Source organism: Papilio polytes, unplaced genomic scaffold (assembly GCF_000836215.1).
Source record: "Papilio polytes unplaced genomic scaffold, Ppol_1.0 DF821289.1, whole genome shotgun sequence".
In the NCBI taxonomy this organism is placed as follows: domain Eukaryota; kingdom Metazoa; phylum Arthropoda; class Insecta; order Lepidoptera; family Papilionidae; genus Papilio; species Papilio polytes.
Genome location: NW_013527915.1, coordinates 2129640 through 2154640, shown reverse-complemented (window position 1 = coordinate 2154640; position 25001 = coordinate 2129640). Strand labels below are relative to the sequence as shown.

Below are 25001 nucleotides of genomic sequence, written 5' to 3'. Positions count from 1 at the left end.
GTAGTGGATTTATTTTGCTTCGTGTCTAAGATTGATTCAAATAAAGGGGTATTGGGCAACGTGTCGTTATGTTAGTTTCTAGTTTAGTTAAAACAGGTGAATTGTGCACGTATCGCGTATCTTGTTGCTGAAATGTTGCAAGCGCCCCGACACGAGATCGTGTAATGACCGCACCGCGACGGCTCCCCGACGACCCCACGTTAAAGACCGTATCGCCGACACTTAGCGATCTCATTATTCATATAAAACAAAAGTAAATTAAACCACAAAGTTTAAGTTAAATCTGACCTACAAGCAATTGATTATTATTATTACTAATAGTTGATTTATAAGACGTGCAGATAAGAATTAACAAAGATATCGTTCGTCTACTTTGATATCAGGGAACAAACGAACAAAGTGACAAAGAAAACTGAACAATTGAAATGTAAGATTTCGTACCAAGACAATAAAACGGATAACGTAAACCGGCAGGCGGGTGGACAAATAAAAGAACAATCCGCAGACGTGTCCACCTCTCGTCCAGTCGGGCCACCTGTTTGATTCCAGACGCGATCATTCTTTGAAAGCCTTAGGCGGAGGTAACGCGACTTGTTGAAACTTTTGCCTCCGCACCGCGACCGCTGCTGATACAAACATCTGTCGTAGCTTAACCCCTGGTGTGTTATGTGAGAAATAACGAATCGTAGGTAGGGTAGAGCGAGCATACGGTGCTTCTAAGTATTGCTCCATAGGACAGGAATGTAACCTTTCTTGATAATAAATAATACTCATTATCTCTTTGTAGCGATTTATTTCTGATAGACTTGTTTATTTTTAATAATAATATGTTACATATTTACATTATCTGACTTTTCCTCGATACAAATACAACACATCGACGAAAGCAAAACAATTTACAATTAATAAAGTAATATATTTTTAACATAACTTTAAACAATAAGTATCCTACACGTTTTACAACGAAAAAGTGGTGAGAGACAGCTTTATTTTATCTTTTTACTTTCTATAAGTTCAATAGTGATAGTGAATTTGATAACGTCCATATCTGATTTTGTCACTAGTACATTTATCATAGCTCAATAGCTTGCGCTTGCGTCTCAATAAGAGAAAAAAGAAAACAAGATCATCGACCGCTCGCCCACATGCATTTGAACAAGTCAATTGGTGAGAATTTGCCGTGTGCAAAACACAAATACAGCCTCAAGTTAAACAGAAAATTTCTTAATTGAAATACTAAAACAGAGTAAAAGAATCGCAATATAATTTAGTAATAATTTATTATCGTGTTCGCCGTGACGATGGTCAAGTAATCCGTTACTTGTTTCATCTTACATTGGTCAAATGTAATAATATGCACGTCAGATGTGAGCGCCATTGTTCGCGGACGTAAACACGAGGGGGCATTGTTTCTGTAACACTGGCCAATAAAATACTTTAAATTGTTCAACTATCGCGTAATACCATTCATTTCATTAAAACTAGGAACATATCTACTGTAGGTATCATTTGACTTCAAAGGATTCTTGAAAATACCATATAGTTTGCTCGAGCAATTGAGCTGCAATCAAAAGGCAACCCTTACACTATTCTACACTAAATAAAGCTTTAGTTGTTATATTACAGATGTGGCAGATAGTCTGTTTCACTTAACAAAATACCAGCATCTATATTTCCTATCGTATCTTTAGTTATTGTAGTATGAGTCGGCGCGATCTCAATCTTACTCCTAATTGTTAGCGATGATACATCCCGAGGAGCGGTTAACGAGCCATCTTGTGATATTAATCTGTTATCACGTCAGAGTATGGATTACATTCTTACAACTGTTGCAAGCGAGCGCCGCGTAAACATTAAGCTTTTAAACACTTCCATCAGATAAAGGTAAAAAGCTTCCGTTAATTGACTGTCGAAATACATTCAAATATGACTAATACTCGCATTTAGTCGTTAAAAATATATCTACTCTGAATTTTATACCGCGCTTTTTAAGATTTAAGCCGATGATAATCGTAAATTCATCAACTTTAGTTATTGGCTTCATTATTTTTAAGGTCAAAACGAAATCCGGATCAATTTGAGATTGATCTAAAAATATGTTGGTCAAGGTCGTTGCATGTTTTTAGAACCTTTATAAATTTTATGATTGAATACTTTGACGCGTTCTTAAACAAAGATCAACGGGTAATATTCTTAAAGTACATTTAAACATCAAAGTAAATCAACTTTTCTTCAACATTAAACATTGTATACTTGTCTAATTTTAAACTTATATTCTAATTGACTATATATAAATGTTGTGTACTCACGGCCGGATATGAGCTCTGGGGCGACGAGTCCACTAAGGTCAGGCTCCTCGCCGTACCAAAAGATCCAGAGCTCCTTGGCGGCGCGCAGCGAGAGTGGCGGCGGGGCGGGCATATCGTAAGGGTCGGATGACTGCTGCGAGGGCACGCGCCGCCACACGCATAGGATGTCGCCGGCTAGGCAACGCGCGTAGCTGCTGATCACGGGATCGCCGAGCGGAGCCGCGCCCTCCTCGCCCTTGCCCCCGCCGCACTCCCGCTGCCATACCAGCTTACGCCATTTTATGCCATACAGCTCCGTCTGCAAATAAAAACAATATTAAAATCTACTCATAATGAGACAACACAGCGCTTAAACTTACTCTATAGTTTCATCAACAGATCAGATTTATGTAAAACAAAGACGAGTTAGATGATACACGTCACATTTCGAATTCATAGATGGTTTATAAATTAGGCTCGTGATTACAAGACTGTACATATTCCAGTCATGATGGCCAACAAGTGACAGACTAGTGAAGTAGCTATGACAAGGATGTGTAAGCTGAGCTTATGTTACAAATGCGACGGAGAGCAGACGACAATAATTGGCCGAACGTGTTCTACAGACGGTTCAGGTCCTGCTCGTTAGCATACGACTCAAAGTGTTACATCAAGTATAGACCAACTAAGACAGGCGCGGAAATACATGCAAACATTTCAGAGAAAATATAAAATTTCCTCTAACAACAAAGGCTCAATTTTTCAAATGAAAACTCATCATGAATGATAATCAAATTTACTTGTAATCTTTGCGTATTATCACGACAGCGGCGCGACGGTGCCGTAGCAGGGGACTGACGATCGTCGTGTACGCTGTGCGATACTGAAAGATAAGCAATCTTATCGAACGCATCGGTCGCGGATTCGCACAGAGACCTCGAGATCGCTCTAAAACTGGATTTGGCGCGCCTCCAACCGCGCAAGGTGCTAGCCGGAAAAGACGGTCGACAAATTTCCCGAATATGATGTGTGTACTTTAGAAATTACCAATGTTTCGAAGATAGACTCCACCGATGACTTACAACATTCGAAAGATGAACTAAAAATAGATATAAATGTCGGGGTTCTATAAAAAAATCCTGACGAATCTTAGACATGCAACTTTACCATTGTTAATTTGCGGTTAAACTACTTGTAATCATTGCCAAGGCAACATAGGTCCCGGGGTGATAGAGGCAGGTGTCGCAACGACCTTCATTATGCAGATAGGATCGGCGGGTCAAAAACCCACCGCCCCTCTGCCTCTGTACACAATGTCTGGGCACACAGCGCACTGAGCACACCGGCCGGGAATCTTTACAAGTTCATGTCCACTTGTGCACTCATCCGTGAGATGAGCCTATAAGAAATTGTACGAACGCGTAGGAGCTTAATAATGTTCGCATCGTGAATGTCGATAATGACATTGACGTATTTTCAAATACTCAAGCTTCAAAAGCAGTTTAATATCCTCAAGGACCCTAACCTACGACAACAGACAACGAATAATCATTGACAATAAGTATTACCTCGATATTATGTAATAGAATTGATGTTTCAAGTGTCAATTTTGTTTTAATTCCATTAAATATTAATGCAATTCCTTGCCCCGAAACTGATTAAAGTAACAATTTTAACATGATACTGATTTAAAAACGAACGATAATGTCGTGTCCTCTGCAAGAGCTGGAGCGCGACAGACAATGTGAGGTCAAACGAGGCGCGACGCTGCCATCACGCGAGGCGGGTCAACGGTCCCGTGGCGGAGGCCGACATCTGCGGAGGCAGAGGGTGCTCCGCACCTGGCGGACGCGCGTGGGGCCGCCGCGACACGCCGCCACGGGGGGACGGCCATTCCGAACGGGTTTACGTGTTAACATTGAAACGGGGGTTATTGGTCATAATGGCCCGCGTTTACCGCTCGCTGCGAATCGTCAACTCGTAATATTTAAGATGTCGATTTTATGGTTTACCGCTTCCTTTCGTTTTCATATTTATCAGGTCATCATAAACATAATATACAGACCTCTAAATGGACACTAAAAACGCTAATATCAGTTCAAAAATAATGTTACAATTTTAATTATTATTTACACACTAAAATATAGATTTCTCTATGGCACGTAATCACAAATGAAAGAGAAACAATCTGTGAGGAGTATACTGACAATTACCATATTGCGAGTTGTTAACAGCTCCAGTTTGGCGAGGAGTGTCACAAGTGTGCCGCGGCCGCACAGCACGCCGACATTACGCAACATAACATATCAGCCGTTCGCACTCACAGATTGTTTCCGCCTCGACATTCTCATTATATAATCCTAACATTATTTAAATTTAACTTAAAATATACAAAAACAACGTAAAACTGTAGGTTTAAATTACTGATACAATTTTTCTATGTTTTTGTTCGTTCACACACTTCTTGTTAATATTTCATAGATAAAACTTGAAGTTAAATCTGTCTGTGTTCTTAAAGTATCTTTTGTTTATAACAGTAATGATTATCAGCTGATTTAAGCTGCATTAATCACATCCGATCACGTAATTGCTTCAAAACGTACATCAATTTAACACGATGCGATATCGCGACGTGTCAATAGCGTGCGGTTATTAAAATGGGCGATAATAATAGTAGTCGCAGGTCACTTCTGCAGCGTTCAATCTCTCAACACTAATTAAGTGCACGTTTTGGTGACCGCTGTTTGATGATAAATGGATGAACACTTGACGTAAGTTTGTTGATTAAATATAGGTGTATTTTGCATACGCGAAACAACTGAGTTGACGGTTACATTGCACTAATTTTGGTATTTGTTCTTATTGATAGGAACGCTTTACGATTACTTTTTTTTACTTTTAAAACGGACTTTAACCTACCGTTGACTAATCTACATCTATACTAATATTATAAAGAGAAAAGATTTGTTTTTTGTATGTATGGAAATAACTCAGAAATTTTAAAAATTCCTTCACCGTTAGAAAGGTAATTCATCTTTGAGTAACATAGGCTATATATTTGAATTGCACGAAGGCGAAGTCGCAAGCAACAGCCAGTATGTTATAATTTAATTTTTGTAATATTTTTTTTTAATTCACGATGGTTGAGCGACTGTCGGCGGCATGTATCAGCCGGTTGGTCTGCGTGTGAAAGAATGCGAGGATCGTTCGGGTCTGCGGCGGCTTTCTATCGGCGATGCGGCCGCGCACGCCCCGCTGCTTCACTTTCTATTGTGTCACGTTACCCGTCCGAATATACACAAGTCTTATTGCCAAGCCGCACTCGTCACTCGCAGATATAAAAATTTGTCATCAAAGGAGCCCAAGTTATAGTAATAAGTCTACACTATGGATGACTTAACAATTGAGTGCGGCAGAAAGTCGTAAAATAAATCTGTTAAGCAATATGAATGTTACATTTTACGCTTATATCCAAAAGAATGTATGAATAATAAAAAAAGGCAATTGATTGTGTAAGATTTTTATTCAAACCCTGAACTTATTTTTAAATATAAAATTCTAATAATTACATCTTTCTATGTCGCAAGTACTATTAATAATTACACTTATTTTCTTTATTGCTAATGACAATAAATTGAAACTTAAGTTTACTCAAAACATGCTAATTAGATAAATATAATCAATTAGGCGACGGATGTAAAAACAGAGCCACTGTTTAATTATTGTATTTGTACTAAAAGTGGCATTAAAAGTTTAATGTCAACAGCATATGATAGAGGTCACAAAGTTTATTAGGGGAAGAAAGTTTATCGGTCGCGTATCGCACGCGGTCGGTTCCCAAGTTGCGGGGCGGCCGGATGCAGTCGGGCGGCGGGCCTCACCGCATCGCAGCTGCCCCACCTTGTCTTACTGCGCGGTATGGGAACATTGCTTAGGATAACATACTAACAAGACTATAATATTGTCGAATTTACACTTGCGCAATTTTACATATTTTTTTGCTCTTTCTGACACACGTAAAACGCAAACAAGTTCACTAACCATTATTTAATGCTCGACGTATCCCTGACTATTTTAATTAAAGCAATCACAAACAATAGTATTACCGAGTCGCTGACACCCGGGAAGGGGAAAAGTGGTCCCAAAAAAAAGCGGAGCACCGCTAGACGGTCGCAGTGCGCAGCTAGCAGCGGCGCGGCTCGCGAAAGTGAGAGGAGGCGCGGCAACGTCGCACGGGCGTTCGCTCGCGCTGTAAACAGTGCGGGCTGCGCGTGCGGCGCTCCCCCCGCCCCGCGTGCCCCGCCGCGCGCCTGCTGCATGCCTGCGCCTTGACGTCACAACGCGCACGCACTGCGTTTAGGACGCTACCTCTATCATAACAATCTAATACTTCTATTTATATCGGTTAAACAAAATTACTGCTATAGTGAATAATTTTAGGAATTGTTTACGAGTATAAATTATGTACGTAAGTTAAAATAAAAGTTTTGTTATATACTTAGATGGGAATAAACGCAATAATTATTAAAAATATAGAATCGTTTAAATTAGCAACCATTGGTTACCTAAGACAGATTGCCAGGTGCATCTAAATACATTATAAAGTGCCAAGCGCACCTTTCCGAGGACGACTTCAACGTTGTTTGTAAACAATCGACTCGTAGACTAGATTTGCACAGGGAAAGAAGCATTTAAGGCGCAGCGCCGCAACAAGTGGAACATTTTCAAGTGCGTTAAAGTTGTTTACCCAACAAATAACTTGTTTCTTGTTTAAGTTTATTGTACAAAGTTGATTGAAAATAATAACGTTTCTTAACGTTAAACACTGAGACGATTCGACCATGATCAGTTCGGAGAATATCTGTTGTACAAAAACGATTTCCGTAATCATTTTACAGTACATAACCAATCTCAATTTAAGAATTAAAACTGTGAAAATGAAAATTAAATAAGGTAAGTAAAATGTAAATAACATTATTTAATTATATACTATGATACATTATTGACTTTAAAACAATTTTATTCATTTATCATAGGGCAATTTAATTAAGATTATGTCACTTTTTTTCTAATGAAATCGACTCCAAGTTTTTAACCGAACTTAAAACATATGCCAAAACATTAATTACGTAAGCTTGGTAATTTGTTTACTTAACGTCAGTGAACTCGCGCGGCGCCAAGCACTGCTATACGTAACTAGGCGCTTCCGTCGGCCACTTGCCCGTAGTTGTCTGATAATAAGTAGAGGAATGTTTTCTTCAAAAAACATTAATTTGGATAGAAATATTTTTATAGAGACTATGAAATTTTAGAAGAGATATGAAAAAGTGTCGTTCGTCGTCGTGTCTAGAAAAATGTAACGTTTTTTGAAAGTGAAACTGCGGATTTTTGCGATTGTACCTATCCCACAGAATATCAAACACAACAAAAACATTTCTGTTCAATTTTGCTTTCTGAAGTACTCAAATTTTCCCTAAGGTTAATGTTATATCTTTCTCCAAAAAATGGTATAAGACGGAAATGGAGTTATGAGAATAAAAAATAACGCTAGAATTATTTTTCCTTTCATCACGTCACGTCACGGTAACAAGAGCTCGATGTGACATCGTAAAGCGAGCGAGCGCTCACAAGCTCGGTGCGTGACATCGCTCTCCGCGCCTCCACTTCCGCGAACCTCAGCATTATTATGGATTGCGCGTTTCATATTACCCACTTTGAGGAGGCGCGCATCGTCACGTGTACACAACCGTCACCTCTACACATGCGTAATAGTGTCCATTATAGCGTGAACAATTCGGACGGGTCATAGAGGTAGGTTTATATATTACAAGCAGTGGTACTGTTAACAGGCGTCGGGTCGGAGCGGCGAGCGAATGCATAAATCAGTGATCGAGATAAGGCGCATTTAATACAATCCAATGTGTCTATTTCACTACAACATTGCGATATCGTTATCGGATATCGGACTCTGCTGCAATTATTTCATTTCCTAACAATCGGATCTTTCAAATAATATCATTTGTAACTTTTCTCAATCATCCATAAAAACCGGGACTCTTGACACTCTAGAAAGTTTATTTCACTTTAGTTTGATAAAAACGAAATTTTTCTCTACTTTGTTTAGCACATCCTTACATAGTTTTTAGTTACAACATTTCAGGTCTGTCAGCCTATATCTCGGAGACAGAACGTCCGCGCGTAGTGTCAGAAGGCAGGAGGCGGGGGGTGAACAATGAGCAGCCTTGTCGCGGGTATTGGCTGGCCTGCGCGTGGCGGCCGCGCGTCTGGGAGATGTGGGCCGCGATAGCGCCGCCGCTCAACCAGACCCGCCGTGCGCTCTTATTACCCTAATGTTGTTCAAAATTAACACACATTTTGTTTTGGCCATATTACATACACATACAATTAAGATGTTCTTAGGATTGATCTATGATCCTGTTATGAGGCAATTATTCGTTTTCAAGTTGAAATAATTTCCATTTTAATTTTTCAAAGATTGCTAAACCCTTTTTGATCTCGGTATTAACTAGTTGAACTTGATAATGTCGACCTACTTGATATTTCAGTTACGTAACGCTGTATACTTGTATCGGCGTGTCATGGCGTCACGGGGAGGCCGCGACACCATCTTCCGACTAGCACCGAGCATGCTACTCGCGTCTCGTGGGCGGCATCCGACACCCGCACACTTATCGCCCTCCGTATCCCTCGCTCTGTCCCTCCGGCATGCCTCATGTACGAGAGGGACGCCCGTATGCCCGCACAACCCCACCGACAAATATCTGCGATGCAATCGTTCAAACAATTACCTCTGACCCCAAGAATTGAGATAATCCCAACTATGACATCAAAGGATTCAATGATAACCTATGCTACTTAATAGGGGCTTTATCTACTAAATATTAATTTAATCAACTAGTTATAATTTAAGTTACAATTAAATGTCACCACTGACGACATAAAATCACTATATAAAATACAAGTTTGTTAATTTAGTCTTAAAAGGGTTATAAAAAAATCTGACGACTTATGTTTTCATCACCATCACATATTTGCTCATACTTCTCTAACATTTATATGAACGTTCAATATCTCGTGATCGTGTTATCCATGTATTACTTTAAACAGGTTTTTGCGTTTGACACAGAAATCGATCGATCTCATCAAACCGGTTCCGACTAGCAACAAACTGAGCAATCCTGGTATCCAGCTGACGAGATATCAAAGTATGTCTACAGAGAAGGAACAAAAGGGGGACGCAATGAGACCGGGGACAACGGCAGTGGCAATTGTTATGCGGCGGACGCGGCGCCGGCACGCGCGCGGAGGTCACCGCTACCCGCGTTGCGAACATCATCGATTATGGCACACTATATAATATTCAACCAACTGTTAACAATAGGAATAAAATAATCCCGAAAAGACCTATTTGGGACTTTAATGGAGTTACCAACAGATTGTTAAAAGGAATTAAATTAACAAATGACTTTTAACACCTGGAGAATTAAAATAAAACCTATAAGCCTTCTGAACAAACTGGGGTCAAGAGTACAACCTGTGTCTGCGTTACAAGTGACCTTTAAAATGGAGCATGACAATGGTAAATATAGACGCCACGATGTCACCCTCACTATAACATTGACAGGTGACTGGAAACTAGGTCACTGCCAATTGTAGGTTCACATGCATTCTTCTGAAATCAATAAACTGAGAACTAGCCATCAAAACTTTTACATTATGGTTACAACAACATAAACACGCTCGTAACCCAAAGATGTCAAAGACCACGGACTTTACGAGGCGCGGTCTTGACATCTCTCTCGATTCTAAATACATCTAGTACATTTCTATCGGTTTAATGTGCTCTTGATACCGCTCTTAAGTTTTTCGTCAATTTGGACAGTATAAGTCTGTCAGAGACGTCGGTAAGTATGAAAGACATGAAGATTATTCGCAAATATACAAACATTGTTTTACATTTAATCTACAAGGTATAGTAAATTTTTTAAAGTGTGTGGTAATAACACTAGTGGATACTTTATTCATTCACGAAGTGTGCGACGCCAGTCCAACGTGGCGACCATTAATTGACGCCTGACGCCTACAGATCCGTGATACTGATTCGTAACTGTCCAAAATGTTTCACCAGTGCCGTTGTGACAAATATTGTACATAAAATCTTGGGCGAAGGAACACTAAAGTTGTTTTTCGTTTTGTTTTTTTTTTGTAGTTACGAAAACAGGTTATTTAACGAATTGCTTAATGTTTTATTCATTACGCGAAGCACTGCTCCGGCACTCGAATAGCCACAACGCTGAGATACATTCAAATTATTTTCTTGTGTTCAAATGAAACTATGAAAATTTAGGGCAAATGTAGGTTAACAGTGATGATGGCGATTTTCCTTTGGATCCACTACTGATTTCCTTCAAACAGCAATTGCGGTTACAATATGTTGATTTCTGAATTAAATAATTATTCAAATGTACAAAATGAAGTTGACAAATTTCTCTACTACTTTTCTAACGAATAAACCTATGTAGATATAAATACCTGTCAACGTGAATAGATAACATTGTCAAAGAATACAAATGTTTGTCGTAAAATGTATTATTTAAATACAGTTTTGTCATAATTTATACTTGAATTCTAGTAAAGTGAACCATTTGATGTTCTAGGGGCGTTGGTCGTCGTTGTCGATGACATAAATACAGTAGCCAATAATTGTAATCGGCGTCGAATTGTCTCACATTGTGGCCGCTCTATTGTTTGCACGCTTTCGTGATGTCGTAATCGTTCGGAATTAACAATCGCTGGGCAGCTGGGGCGTTGAACCGCGTGAAGATGTAAAAGGTACAGCTCCGCCCAGCGATTGATGATGAAGTCCTTGTATGAATTTTTCTACTAATACAAATATGACGATTCAACAATAGTCCGTCATGATAAAATGTGAAGTTAATATCATATGGTTTAGAAAATTATAAACTTAACTATTTAAATGTCTGGTTGTACAGTAAATTAGTTAATTTAAGCTGCATTTCAGTGCAAATGTAACTAAAGTCCAGATAGCTTACAAAATACCGAAGGCTCGCGTCCGTAATTGGTGCGCGAAGGGCGTCCGCAACAGTACGACATCTTATTAATGAGTTTAATATCGTTTCGTTTAATGCAAATCCCTCGCCTCTAAAAGGTATCGTATAATCAAATCAAAATATTTTCTTAATTTTATCATCTATAATCTTAAAGCTAATCGACGATAAAATTAAGAAAATATCGCTGGATGTATTCGTGTTGACTTAAACTTGGCGATCAGATAAAGTTAGTAGAACTTTAGCAATGTCGTCTTAAAAATTAAAATTTTACCAAAGTGGGAAGGCAGGGATTGACGCAGCAAAATGTGTGGCAATTACATATGGAAAAGCTAGTTAAAAGCATCATTTTAAAAAGAAAGATTACCTATACCGGAACCAAAATATTGATTATGAAATTTTAAACTGGCGAAAAAGTAATTTATGTAACTTTGTCAATAAAAGAAATTTCCATGTTTATATGATTCGAAAATCAACAAAGTCACAAATAGAGTGCTACCATATGAGACAATAATGATGGTATAGCACATATCGCGTGTGTCGACAGGGCACAGGCACGCTGGTTGTCATCCCGATGCAGGGCTGCGCTAACGGGCCGCCCGCCCCGCCCGCGCGGTCAACGAACTCGCGCCGACGACCGCACATCTAGACTTTTTGACGATGTGCCCCAGTTTTTACTAGATCTCTTCGGTGAGATTACACAACGCGTTTACGTTTTAATGACACTTTTAGTCACACATGCTACGGAATAATGACTGTATGTTGAATTAAGAATTAGGTAAATTCAGAATTCAAAGCGTAATATCTGTTTCAACCAAATAACTAGGTTAAACAATATTGCGATAAATATGCATCATTGAGCAGCAGTGAAGCCTCTCTCCGCCGCCAGAGGCCGCCAGCCACCATAACACGAAAATACAATTGTACGCACCAGTTGTCAACTGTGCCGACTCAAGTACCACGCAAGTAACGACGACAGTTTTTTAATTGAAGCCAGTAAATATAAAAGCACATTATTATTACATAAAACATCCACAAAAGTTGTAAACTCGTTCCATTCGCGTTGACAAATTCCAAAATTTTATGAATATTTCAAAATAACAGATACAACATTAGCAATTTACAAGGTAATCTATAATGTTAAATTGAAAGAATCGAAAAAAAAAATCTAGCGTAAGGTTAACGAGTTGAACTCCAAGTTCACGACAAATTTCACTATGTACTTCTATTAAAGTATCTTTCACTTGCAAAGACTTTCTCGCTCGGTAATTCAATCTTTGTCATGCCCTACTTATTCAGACGCTCTACTTTAAATAAGGCTGTAGTTGCGATCCTTAGGCTGACATATAAAACATAGTTTTAATAGACTGTCGTGTAGTAAAGTGGTCCATGACAATAAACATAAAACTGACAAATTCATCGGGTGCAATCTTCGAAACAGATCAAAACTAGTTTGCATCGAGTGTGTCGCGGCCTGTGGTAGGGAGGGTGCTGTGGTGGAGGTACGAGTGAAAGCGTTTCAAATTGACTCTGCCGCCCTCCGCGTCCGCCCGCGCTCCGTCAGAGGCTGCACGCGGCCGAGTTTCCGCCCGCAGCGGAGCCGCATCGACCCCGGCGCTCCTCGCTCGTTGCGCAACGTGTTGACGATCTAGTTAATTCGAGTGCGAGAATCGCGCCGAGCCGAAGCGGTGTCCGCACCGCACTCTTGTATTGTGACTTGAAATTGAAACGTTCGCCAATTGCCTTATTGAGGCCGAACGTGTAGATTGATGCGTTGCTATGACGTTATACAACACTTGATAGGCTTAACCGTTTGTATCATAACATGGAATACACAACACTTTTTATGCAATTATTTAAATTGACAACTTTATAAAAGACTTCGAGGATGTGTCCACTAGACCTGGATTATGTTGGAAACTATGCATTCGCCAGATAGTCAAAAGGCATACGTTTGACATCTAGTTTAAGAAATAACAAACATTTTATTTGTAATGGCCTGAGAACTTTTATTACAGAAATCATATTTTGATTATTAAACTTGTTATTATTTTACTTGTTACAAAAACTCTGATAGTTTTGGGGTTTTATCCAAGTTTAAGATTTTAAAGGTCAACAAGTAATGATATGTTTTAGGGCACACAAACAACACACAGAGTTAGTGACGTTTAATCGTTGAAAATACTAGTTAACCGTGGACTGACGGCCAAAATAAAGGGCCAAGGTAAATTGACACTAACTGAGTTTCTTAAAAAAACGTTTAACTTTTTCAATATTCCAAAAAATTATTTCATGACTTCAAAATAACGTACAACAGGCGTAACACTCCCCCAGTAATGTTGACCATCTATGCATACAAAGGAATATTTAAAAATAGATCAGACCAAAATACATCATGTCATTGCCGTTTGCAGTTCTTTTGACGGCTCGGTATCGCGCACGCGGAAGATTAATCCTGAAATGTGTCGCTGTGGAGTGAGAGGTGAGGCGCTGCCAAGAGGCGCAGTCCCACGCGCCGCCCTTGTGTTTACAAAACAAAGTGCGGCCCTACTCGCGCCCGCAGCGCTCTGGCCTCAATGCCTGCCTGCCATCTCTCGACATTACTGATGAACATTTTATTTTAAACAGAGAAAACGATGCTTAACAAGAATATCGTTTTCCTTTAAATAAACGATTTGCTTTCTTATGACAAGACAATATCTATTACGTACTCAAAATCTATAACAATAAATTGCATAATAGCTCGCATACCCCAAAATACATAGTTTTTTAAGCATACAATCATATACTATGAAGTTTTATCAAGTGTCGAAATACGTATAAAAGAAAGTTGTCGGCTGCCGGCCGGTGCGGGGTGTGTGCGGGGGAGGTGCGAGCCGAGTTCACTCCTGTTATCTTGACCCACATAACGTGACCGCGGCCGCGGCCGTCCGCCGCCACCGCGATAATCTAGCGGAAGACCTTAATTGCGACCCGATACAAAACAATAAAATGTCCACACACGAATAAAACTCTAGTATCGATTCACCAAAATAAATGGTAACCATCGGAATCTAGAGTGAGTTCATTTGATATTAATAAACGTTGAATAACACAACCATAACTCAATTGAAATAGCAAGGAAACACCAAGTGGGATGAATGAAGTTAGTGACAAATATAGAACGAATCGAATCACGGATGACATAAGTCGGGCCCGTCGAGAAAGCGCTCGCGTCGTTTTCCTCAAGACATCAAAACACAACCTTGACCCGGATTGTGGAGCTCATAACATAACAAAACAAGAAAAAGGACGACACACACTGCAATGCAATGCGCCGAGGTCGCAGCTCTCGCTGGATAACGATAATGTAATTTACATTCATACAGTCACTTACAAATTGGGATTCTTAACTTGCTAATCATAATATCTTTATAACCCAACGATAACTCTAAGCTTTATCGCCTTAATAGAGAAATAGGTCATGTTCTATAAAGAAGTCTAAAATCCTGCAACTATGAACTTGATTCTAAACACCAATAACTAAGATTGTTGGACTACGTCGGTCAATTTTGTAGGACAGCTAGAAGTAGAATATACGCGGATCATGGTTTTCCAAAGTCCCGTCATATCTGAGATAGGACTGGGCAGACCAAGGTCGTGTTTAGTGCACTCGTCTCGAGTGCGGCCCTCCCTTATCAATGGAACACGATTAATTATTATCAAAAGACAGATAATATCCACATTCTTACATACTTTCGTAATCCATTATTACAATTAACACATAATTCTCATCTAATAAGAAAAGTAAATATAAAGTTTTCTCACCTGACATATGAGTTTTCTAATAAAAATTGTTAAATGTCGGAATTATTGAATAGAATACCAGAATATCATACATTCAAATATTAAATAATAAAATAATATTTTATCAACTAAACATAAATATACATATTTTTTAATTATCAATGTTTATCGATAACTCAGAGATAGTAGTAGTTGTCTAATTATAATAATTTAGATTCTAAATTGGATAAGAGGAGTCCTAATTTAATGAAAAGATAAATGCCACATAAACGTCACCTTAAGTGATTAATTTAATTAGTAACGCCTCTCAATGAGAAACATTCACTAACAGATGCCTTTCAATTAACTTTGCTTAACTACTTGATAGAAAACCATACCAATATTGTAAATGCGAAAGTTTAGAAGGATGCATGGATGTTTGTTAGAGTTTGTAGCCTAAACGGCTGAACATATCTCGATGAAATCTGACGCAGACGTAGAGGATAGCCTGGAAGAACACATAGGCTACTTAGTTTTGTTTTTTTAATTCCACGCGAACGGAGTCGCGGGCGAAAGCTAGTATGACATAAATGTTAAAATATCTTGTTAGTAACCAACTGTTTATTTTTGCTATCGTGTCGTAAACGACTTGAACGGAAAGCAAAGTATAAATTTTCCTATACAAGTGTAGGCATGATTCGTCAGTATCGGATGTTTAGCGGCTTCATCAGCGGAGAACAGAGCGAGGTGCGATAACGCCGCAAACTTCCTTATCAGCTGTGATAGGTGACGCGATACTCGCGGCCGTCGCGCGACCGCCGTAGGTCAACCGCTCACACTGATTCGCTACTTTACCAATACCTTCCCCACCAGTATACATAGAGCTCCGCAATTATTATAATCAAAAAAACAAATTATTGTCAACTCATTGTAACGTCATGTAGAAAAAATTGTATCATTTTTTGGCTGTGACTGTTATTACTAATACTTTGACCTACATATATTTTTACAAGTATTAATGAAAGCATTTGGGAGGGCTTTTGTTAGAATAAAAAATTGTGGAGTGAAGGAACATTTACAAACATTTTTTCTCAATTTTTTTATTAAATCATACTACATATTGTAAATGCTAAAGTTTAGATGGATGATAGAGTTTGTAGCCTAAACGGCTAAACGGATCTGGATGAAATTCGGCTTATATTAAAAACATAGTATGGAAGAACACATAGGCTACTTTTGTTTTTAATTCAACGCGGACGGATTCGCGGGCAAAAGCTAGCGGATCAATAAATAAGCAAGCTTCGGGGCCGTGTTGTCAGTTTGATGTACCACGGTTCCCGGGCCCGAAAGACGGCGGAGCGATAACGCTTATCACACGCTACCGACGATCCTCGCGGCAAAACAAACCGCATACTATAAAACTTTGATAGGTATTTATTATTATTGAACTTTGATTTTAATAAATTTAAATTCTAACATAATACAATTGGAAAACAAAAAAGATAATTAAAAGAATCTATTTAGTAACAGTTATTAATGTAGGTAAATCGTAATGATTCGGACAAACTTATTTGAAGAAATAATACCACTAGATTTTAATTATGATAAGCTAACAGATTTATTGATATTTAACAAGTAAAATTCGTCGAACATTTAGTTTTGCCCTTGTCGCTTTTAGTATATAATATTTATTATATACTAAAAGCGAACAAAGGCGCGAAAAAACATTTATAACTTACAAAAATAACAACATTGATGTGTTATCAGCTGATATATTAAAATAAAAGACATACAACAGCAAGCTAATGACCCTGACGATAATAAATATCAAGACGATAACACAGGACATAAATTTGTCTAGATACTACGGAAATGAGAAGGTGCCTGCAGTGGGGTCGTTGCAGTCACCTTGTGTAGGAACTTTGGCTTGCGTCATTCATTCCCGTCCAGTAATCGACTGGCAAAAATATGAACATAATGGTTACTGTGACCTTAACACTTAATCGACTGTGCGCGTTTTTTGCCGTCCACGTCGACCGACTCTAAGCTGACTCTCGGCTCTCTGGAGATTGAAAGTGAAATTTTTCCTCCATGCGAACGTCAAACATTCATTAATCATTACATTTACCGTACAATACCCATCTGTTAACAGTTGATATTTCTATTTGCATACAAATATGTAGTGTTCTATCTAGTAATAATGTGTTCCTCTAATTCAACTCGCTTTTTCGTACGTATCTTTGGCTATCAAATTTTAAAATGAACGTGGTTGCTACAAAACCAACGATTATTACTACAATAGAAACAACATTTTTACACTATAACAACGTTGAATATTCTTTTGTCTATGTAAATGGGGCCGGAGTCAACGTTGCCGAGCAGTGGTTTCTAATAGACCGAGAAGTGGTGAAGTTATTCAGAGGTAAATTGGAGGCGTGCTCCGTGTGCAGAAGGCGGAGGGGCGGCGCGCTGTACTCGAGCCACCATGAATAAGTAAGCTGTGAATTTGGACGGTCAATGGACAAGGACAGTGGAGCAAAGCCCGAGGGAATGTAGGGTGTAATATTAAATAAACCATCGTCATTTAATGAGGTATTATTTTTTTTAAAGATGTTTTATTGTAAATCGGATATCCTGTAACTAATTTTAAGGCAAACAACACTTTTAAGACTGGGATCAATTTTAAACAATACCTCAAGCTTAGTGCCTTAAATGTCACGAAGTATTCATTGTAAACAAACTGACGAGACCAAAACAAATAGGATTGATAATGTCTTGTTCCTCTGTTAATATTTGTATAATAGTATGAAATACGAAACCTACCGAATTTATAAAGGAGAGTTTACATTAGGTACTAAATCAATAAAAATCATAAGGGTGATAACTAGTTAGGGAGGACGTAGACAAGGTTGAACGTGGTCTGTCCGCCGCCCATGGGAAAGTTGCGATCGATTACGAGCATTCATGTGCGCTTGAATGGGCACTAGCGCGCGCGCACCGACCCCGACCTCGGCGACACTAATCGTGCCATTTATGTTATTCCCATACATAAAATGTTTTCAGCTCTTGCCAATAAAGTATCCCTCGATATAATCAAATCATATTGTTAAATGTTACTACAGTAACGTAATGTTTTGTTTGTCTGTCTGTGACAGTCGTCCTTATCGCAATAATTGAAAAATTGATAAGTTTCATATTCCATACCATTCTATCAGTAATATCAGCTAGGAATTATAAATACAAAAACATTAATGAATGTGTTAAGTAGCCGCGTAAATAAACTGTGTATCCAAATACGCATAACAACAAATCACACAACATGTTTGCGGATCACCAGCCTCTGGTCGTGTATAGCCACTATGCATCCGTAATAAAGCGCGCGAAAAAATATCACGTGTCGTCCTATCTCTGTCGCACGCGAGGCGCTGCGGGGGACGGAACGAGACGCAACACCAAGGGACATTGTAGCCCGCCCCTAGCAACAGCTGTACTACGGAATGTACATTCTCAAGTACATCGCTATGTATAAACCAAATATAGTTCGTGAGAACATGAAATTTTACATTTAGTTGTAATTAAAAATTGAATATTTTAGTAGTTTATTTATGAACTTTTCCAGATCTATCTTTATTATTATACATTTCAAGTTCCTAAATAAAAAACAATAAACTTAAAAATTTAGATTTATGGGCTATGTTGTGTTTACCGCAAATTGTTGAATGGCTTAAATAAAATATTAATCGCGTACGTGGATTTCCTTTACTTTATATGTTTAGATATTATATAAACTCCATTTATTATAGAAGATCTTGACAAGCATAACGATAGGCCATCTAAGTTATTTTATTTCGTTTACTTAATAACTAGGCGAATATCAGAGCAATAATATAAGCTGTGATTTAACAATATTGTAAAATAGTTAAACACCTTTGTTGGTATTTAATTACATCGACTTCATGTTAAAAATTAACATAGTTATGTGAGCTAAAAATGCATATGTTTTCATGTATCGTGTAATGTTTTGGTTGTTGCATTCGATATAAAAAAGTGTGTGGCAGTGCGATCCACTAAAGAGGCGAGTGTATTGAACCCGGCGCAATGTCAGCCTAGGAGTACGATGCGTCACCGACGACGTACGGCCGCCGCGATCGCCGCCAGCGGGAGAATTCCACGCGACAAAGACGCAGTGTCCGCAAACGACGCATAAATAATTAGACAATAAGCAAGCAAGTCAAGAAATCAGTAATTTGTATCGCGACGAGATAGGCGGAGCGGAGCGGTGAGGGAGACGGCTGCAGGAGGCGCGCGCCGCCGCGCCGCGGAGATATGGCAACGCGTCAGGTGGAAATGGCGCCGCACAGCTCTCCGGCTCCGCGAGGACGACCGAGCGCCCCCACCCGTCCTCTCAACCCCCCTCCCCACCCCACCGAACCACCCGCTGCTAATCCTCACCCGAATACAATCTGATAAAATTCGCGCCAGCTATAAACGTTACGCAAAGCGACTCCACACTACAACACGACGATAATGAATGACCCGACCGCTCTTGCTTCCCAACATCCAATCCAAACATTCTCACTATCACATTATGTAGCAGTCGCAGTATAGTGCCGAGCGCGGCCGTAAGAATGTAAGTAATAAGAAAGTTATTTCCTCGACCTGGCGAAACTAGTCTTGCGAACGCATTACGGTCTACGTTACGGCCAGGTGAATTTAAAATGACCTCTATTGGCCGATGGCTTCTTGTGGCCTCGGTTGCCGAATGCGATGACATTTTATGGGTTAGCAACACGACGTGACTGTTCTGTTGGGAGTACGATGCCAGGATGACTAACGACTGAGCGTCACTGTCCGCCTTTGGATTGAATGTGCCGAACACAATATTTAACGCAATAGATCGATTCCACATCCATATTACACTAAGGCGATTTTTGTATATCAACGCAAACTGTCGAAAAAGAGACCGTTTGAATAACGTGGATTCAATAAATATACACTACATACAATCATCCAAGATGAAGTAAAACAATACAACGCAGTTATATTATCATGATAATCACAATGATTTCGAAAGAAAAGTACCTACGAGTTCTTTCATCAATGTAAAAGTGACTTACCAAGGCGAAGAAGTTTGTGTGGCAATCCTCGAGGCTAGCACCGTTTGTTTGGTGATTTTGATGCGTCATGGTAGTCCAGGGCACTTCATTTTCATTTCACAACACTAAAAACGGGTCTAATATTAAAAAAACCACTCAAAATCTTAAAATCATCACCGACATTTAGTGAAGTTTTCACCTTTCAATGGCGACTGGAAAATGGCGGATAGGAAACAACAACCCAAGCCGACAGTGCTGCTGACAGCGGTAGAAAACGGTACTAATTTCGTCCAGAAACATTAAACGTTCCGTTTCATGGTTTCCATTTAGCATAAATTCCTGTTTGTGTTGTTTTTTTTTCTTAGAAATACTGCAAACCATATTTGTGAGCTCGGCGTTTATATATAAGTTATAATTTAAGTTAATTATAACTACAAAACACTTAAAACAAGAAGTACTGAAAAAAAAATCATCACTTTATTCTTAGAGCTCGTAAAACGGATCGATACTGGTTTTTGACATTAAACGTCAGGTTATTTGTTGTCAACAGCAGAAATTAATTTTAATGGTATTTATTTATCGAAAAAGATATTTAATTTAGTCTAATAGTAATTTTTTTAAGTTTATAATAATATAGTCTCAAGTCGCAATGTTTAGAAAAACGTTAATAAATATACCACGCGCAAATTTCCAGGTTATGTTCATATATTTTCGTCGATTCTTTAAAAAAGTTGATTGAAATTTTAACAGTGTGATTTAATTTTATTTACAGATTAATATTGTAAGAAATGCACAAAAGCGCTATCCAAAAGTAGACAAAAAGTTACAGGCTGCCGCTGAATCATTGGCAGCCAGAGGGTAAGTGTCTATTGTACTGCATATATGAAAACTGAATGTTATTTGTTTCTTAAAACTTAAATGTATTTTGTAAACTTTCAGATTCCTTCGCCCTAACAAACCTTGGGAGCCACCAACTAACATAAATGAGACAGTCGAAAAAATTTGTTCTCAGTATGGTCTGAAGTCAGATTCAGAATTCGAAAGTCTTGAAGTTAAATTTAATGTTTTAAAAAAATGCTTTGAAGAGACTGGACACGGTGTACCTAACTCTTTATTGCATACTATTGAAAATGTTGGTAAGTGTTATATAATGTTACGAGAAGTGGATTGAAATTGTCCTGAAGTATTTTCACAGGAATACATAAGCGCTGAGAGGTGATATAATACTAAAAGTAGTGAATTAAAAATGAGTGGTAGTTAGTTATATCACCTTATCAATGCACAATTTAATTGTTATAAAGAGGTGTAGAGTCAAGTCAATCAAGAAGGGAGTGATGACTTAGATGATGGATGATAGAGTTATTTGGAGGATGAAAACCCGGCACGCCGGCCCTACAGGAGTAGGATAAGGCAGGGGACATGATGATGGTGATGATGAGGTGTCAAGTTCTTTTAATTACTATTAAGAACTAACTTTTTTGTAAAACATTATTTTACAAAATATAAGGTTACACATATAATGTTTTCAGATGATCTTCATCAATTTTATCAGACCCCTGTTGAGGTACTAACTCCGTTCGATGCATTAAAAAAGATGGACCTGCCAAAGAATTTGCATATCCAAGAAGATTATGTCCGCTTCCATCCTGGTAATCATCATTGTTATTGTATTACAGTGTCATAGTAATTTGACTAAGAGATTATTTACTTGTATATTAGCGATAAACTGGTTGAACTGCTTGTTAGTTTACCTAATAATGTAGACAGACATATTTTAGATAGATGGATAGATGTTTGTTAGGGTATGTAGTTTAAACTGCTTAATGGATCAGGATAAAATTTGGCATAGATGTAGAGGATAGCCTGTAAGAACACATAGGCTACCTGCTTTTGTTTTTTTATACCATTTAGATAGTCATGGGTGAAAGCTAGTATAATATAAAATGAAAGCTTTTGGCTATCACTCTGTCCAAGTGTAATTACTACAAAACTTGTGTTTTTCCATATTATCATCTATCTCTAGGCCAAATTCTAGATTTCCTAGAGTTTTTTATACTAATCATCCAACTATCTATTTAAATTTTCATATTTACAATATTGCTTAGAAATAAGATTGTATTCTATTGTTCACAGATAAAGATACCTTATTTAATGGAAAGTCTGCTTTCCCGAAAAGCTCAACAATTGTCTCTGGTCTGAAAACAAGAAGGAAATACGAGGGATATACTGCCAAGACATCTTGGCCATGATTCTGTTTGTTTTAATACTGTAGATATGATATAGATAAATATGAATAAATTAGTTAATAAATAATTACACTTTAATATGATATTTATTTCTTAACCCCAATGATTTACAACAAGAACTGCCTTTGCCACTGTTACATTTGTTATTGGATTCCCTATTTATGGAAAATAATCTTATTAAACGTAAAGAATTATCTTTACAAAAAACATAACCATATGTTGCTTATTTCTTGATATGACCTAAAAGCGATAAATCGGGCGCAGGGGAATTTTAAGGATAGCTACTTCTAGCAGTGAGAAGCAGATTAACCATGTCAATGATAAATCTTTGACGCAGGTCATCCACGTCCCGTTAATCTTTTGAGTAAACCGTAATTTTTTGCAAAAAACGATTTTTTGTATTAAAATTGGGATTATGTTGATTACGAAAATTCCGTTATATGCTGTGGCTGTGAAAGTAGTACTGTCACTGATGATGTCCGAAACTGTCAATGTCAACTGTCAAAAAGTTTGTACACTATGCATTTTGAGGTTACAGAAAACTTATTTTGAAAATGATTATAAACGATAATTAGTCTCTTATCAGGATTGTAAATTAAAGAAATGATATAAATGAATGAAAATGAGTGCACTGTTTATATTTTTGCTAACTCTGTTGGCGATTTATATCGGTGTTTCGTGGTAAGTATATTTTGTTGTCATAAGTTGTTTATTTATAACAGCTAAACAATTCTGTATTTTCATTTATGAGATATCAAAATAAATTTAATAAAACGGTTTAATAAAATTCCTACTAAAGCTTTTATTATATACGTACAAATTGTTTTTAAGTATTAGTAACCGTAAACAGCTGTTCTCATAATTATAAGGGGATCATTTAATTTATTATTCAAATCGAATAGTAAATAATATTTCATTAAAGTAAAAAATGTTTTCCTACTTTTGCTGTAAGACTTGAGAATTAATTTAAATTAATGTGCTTTTATTTACTTTTTTCTATTAAGAATCTAATAGGTTCATATTGCAATTATTCTTTTACATTCTAGGTTATTGCCAACTTTGTTGGCATGGCTTTTCAAAAGAAAATATCATATAAAACTAAGAATAGGCAGAATAGCGGTCCCCAAGCTAATTTTACGAGATGTTAGCCTTTCCAAAGATGGATATTTTATTGTAAGTTAATACATGTTTCTATTGCTTCTTAATAAATAGTCCAACAAATAATCAATCATGCAAATCATCCAAAATCTTCGGAGCCCTAAAGAAAAGAGCCTATACCTCCCTTAAATGCCAGCAACATACCTGCAGTTCCACAGGCATGGCAGATGTCCATGGGCAATGGATCAAATAGCATTTGACAATCTGTTACTTGTTGGTCCCTTTTTAAAACAAAGGAAGCTATCAAAAAAATTGAATAAATACCACATTTGAGAGAAACATTTTAAATTAGTATCACATTTAATATTTCTTTAAGAATACTTTAACAGTAATAATTATTAATTTCAGCACATTGGTGAAGTATCATTCCGAAGTAGCTTTTTTAATTCAGAAATCAACAAACTGGTGTCTGTCGTCATAAATAAACTTCAAATCACGAACAATACGGAAGAGAAAAGAAGTGCAGTTGTGGAGACAATACTCAAACCTTTATTATCAAAGCAAAACTCCAACTTCAAAGAAGGACAAGATGGCGCTACAGATTCTGATATAATCAATAGAGAATTGCAACGAATCACACAGAAGAATTTATTAGATTTCCGTGACAAAAAGTTACCACCAAGTCTAATTATGTTTGCTCAGGTATTCTTAATATTCATAATTCTTTAACATAGAACTAAAACAAATTTTAACTAATGTTCATAAGATAAGGTTTAACAACTTGGTAGGAAAAACTAGCATTTGAACACAGACAGTAGAAGTGGTCACCTTATCAGTGAAAAGTAGACCAATATGGCTACTCATAACATATGTTCGTATTAATGTTTTAACCTGTGAACATTGCACATTCAACTTTGCCAAATATCAGGGGCTCAAACCCAATTGTGGTAAGAAACCGGTCTCTTCAACGGTGTAGATGGGATGTTTTTATCTTATGAGAGGAAATGTATCAATATTGTATGTGTAATAGTTTATGGGTGTGCACATAATGGACGCGACGCTGACTGTCGTGAACGGATGTCCGCGCTCGCCTCTCGTGGTGGAGGCGAGCGCGGGCGAGGTGCGCGCGGACGGCGCGGCGGGCGGGCCGGCGCGCGCGCTCGCCTTCTGCGCCAGTGTGCTGCGTCTGCGCATCGCCTGCCGCGCTTGCCGCGCTGACGGCCTGCTGGAGGCCTCCTGCAGTCTGCATATTGAAGGCACTGTCAAAGCTGATGGACCTCTCAATGTTGAGGTAAATATGCTTGAACATCGATTGAATTTAAGTTACAATTTATACATACATAAAAGTAAATGAAAGACTGATTTAATAATTTCTCTCAGAAAATTCACACAGTTATAAGCAATCCATCTATATCACTC

At 38.0% G+C, this 25001-nt stretch overlaps 2 protein-coding genes across 2 annotated transcripts in view; one reads left to right on the top strand and one right to left on the bottom strand.

Annotated features, from left to right (window-relative positions):
- Nucleotides 1-20464, bottom strand: part of LOC106109085 (mediator of RNA polymerase II transcription subunit 13) — a 41507-nt gene extending 21043 nt beyond the window's left edge. Inside the window, exons 1-2 of the mRNA XM_013290488.1 lie at nucleotides 20260-20464; nucleotides 2310-2607 (exon numbers count right to left, since the gene is read on the bottom strand). Coding sequence (XP_013145942.1) covers nucleotides 2310-2607; nucleotides 20260-20328 — 367 coding nt within the window. The 5' untranslated portion in view covers nucleotides 20329-20464. The remainder of the gene's footprint in view (nucleotides 1-2309; nucleotides 2608-20259) is intronic.
- Nucleotides 20465-20776: 312 nt separating this feature from the next.
- On the top strand, nucleotides 20777-22562 carry LOC106109231 (39S ribosomal protein L50, mitochondrial). The gene is made up of 5 exons (XM_013290642.1): nucleotides 20777-20932; nucleotides 21011-21096; nucleotides 21178-21374; nucleotides 21768-21887; nucleotides 22372-22562. The coding sequence occupies exons 1-5, from the start codon at nucleotides 20888-20890 to the stop codon at nucleotides 22485-22487; spliced, it is 564 nt and encodes a 187-aa protein (XP_013146096.1). The 5' UTR covers nucleotides 20777-20887; the 3' UTR covers nucleotides 22488-22562.
- The last annotated feature ends 2439 nt before the right edge of the window (nucleotides 22563-25001 follow it).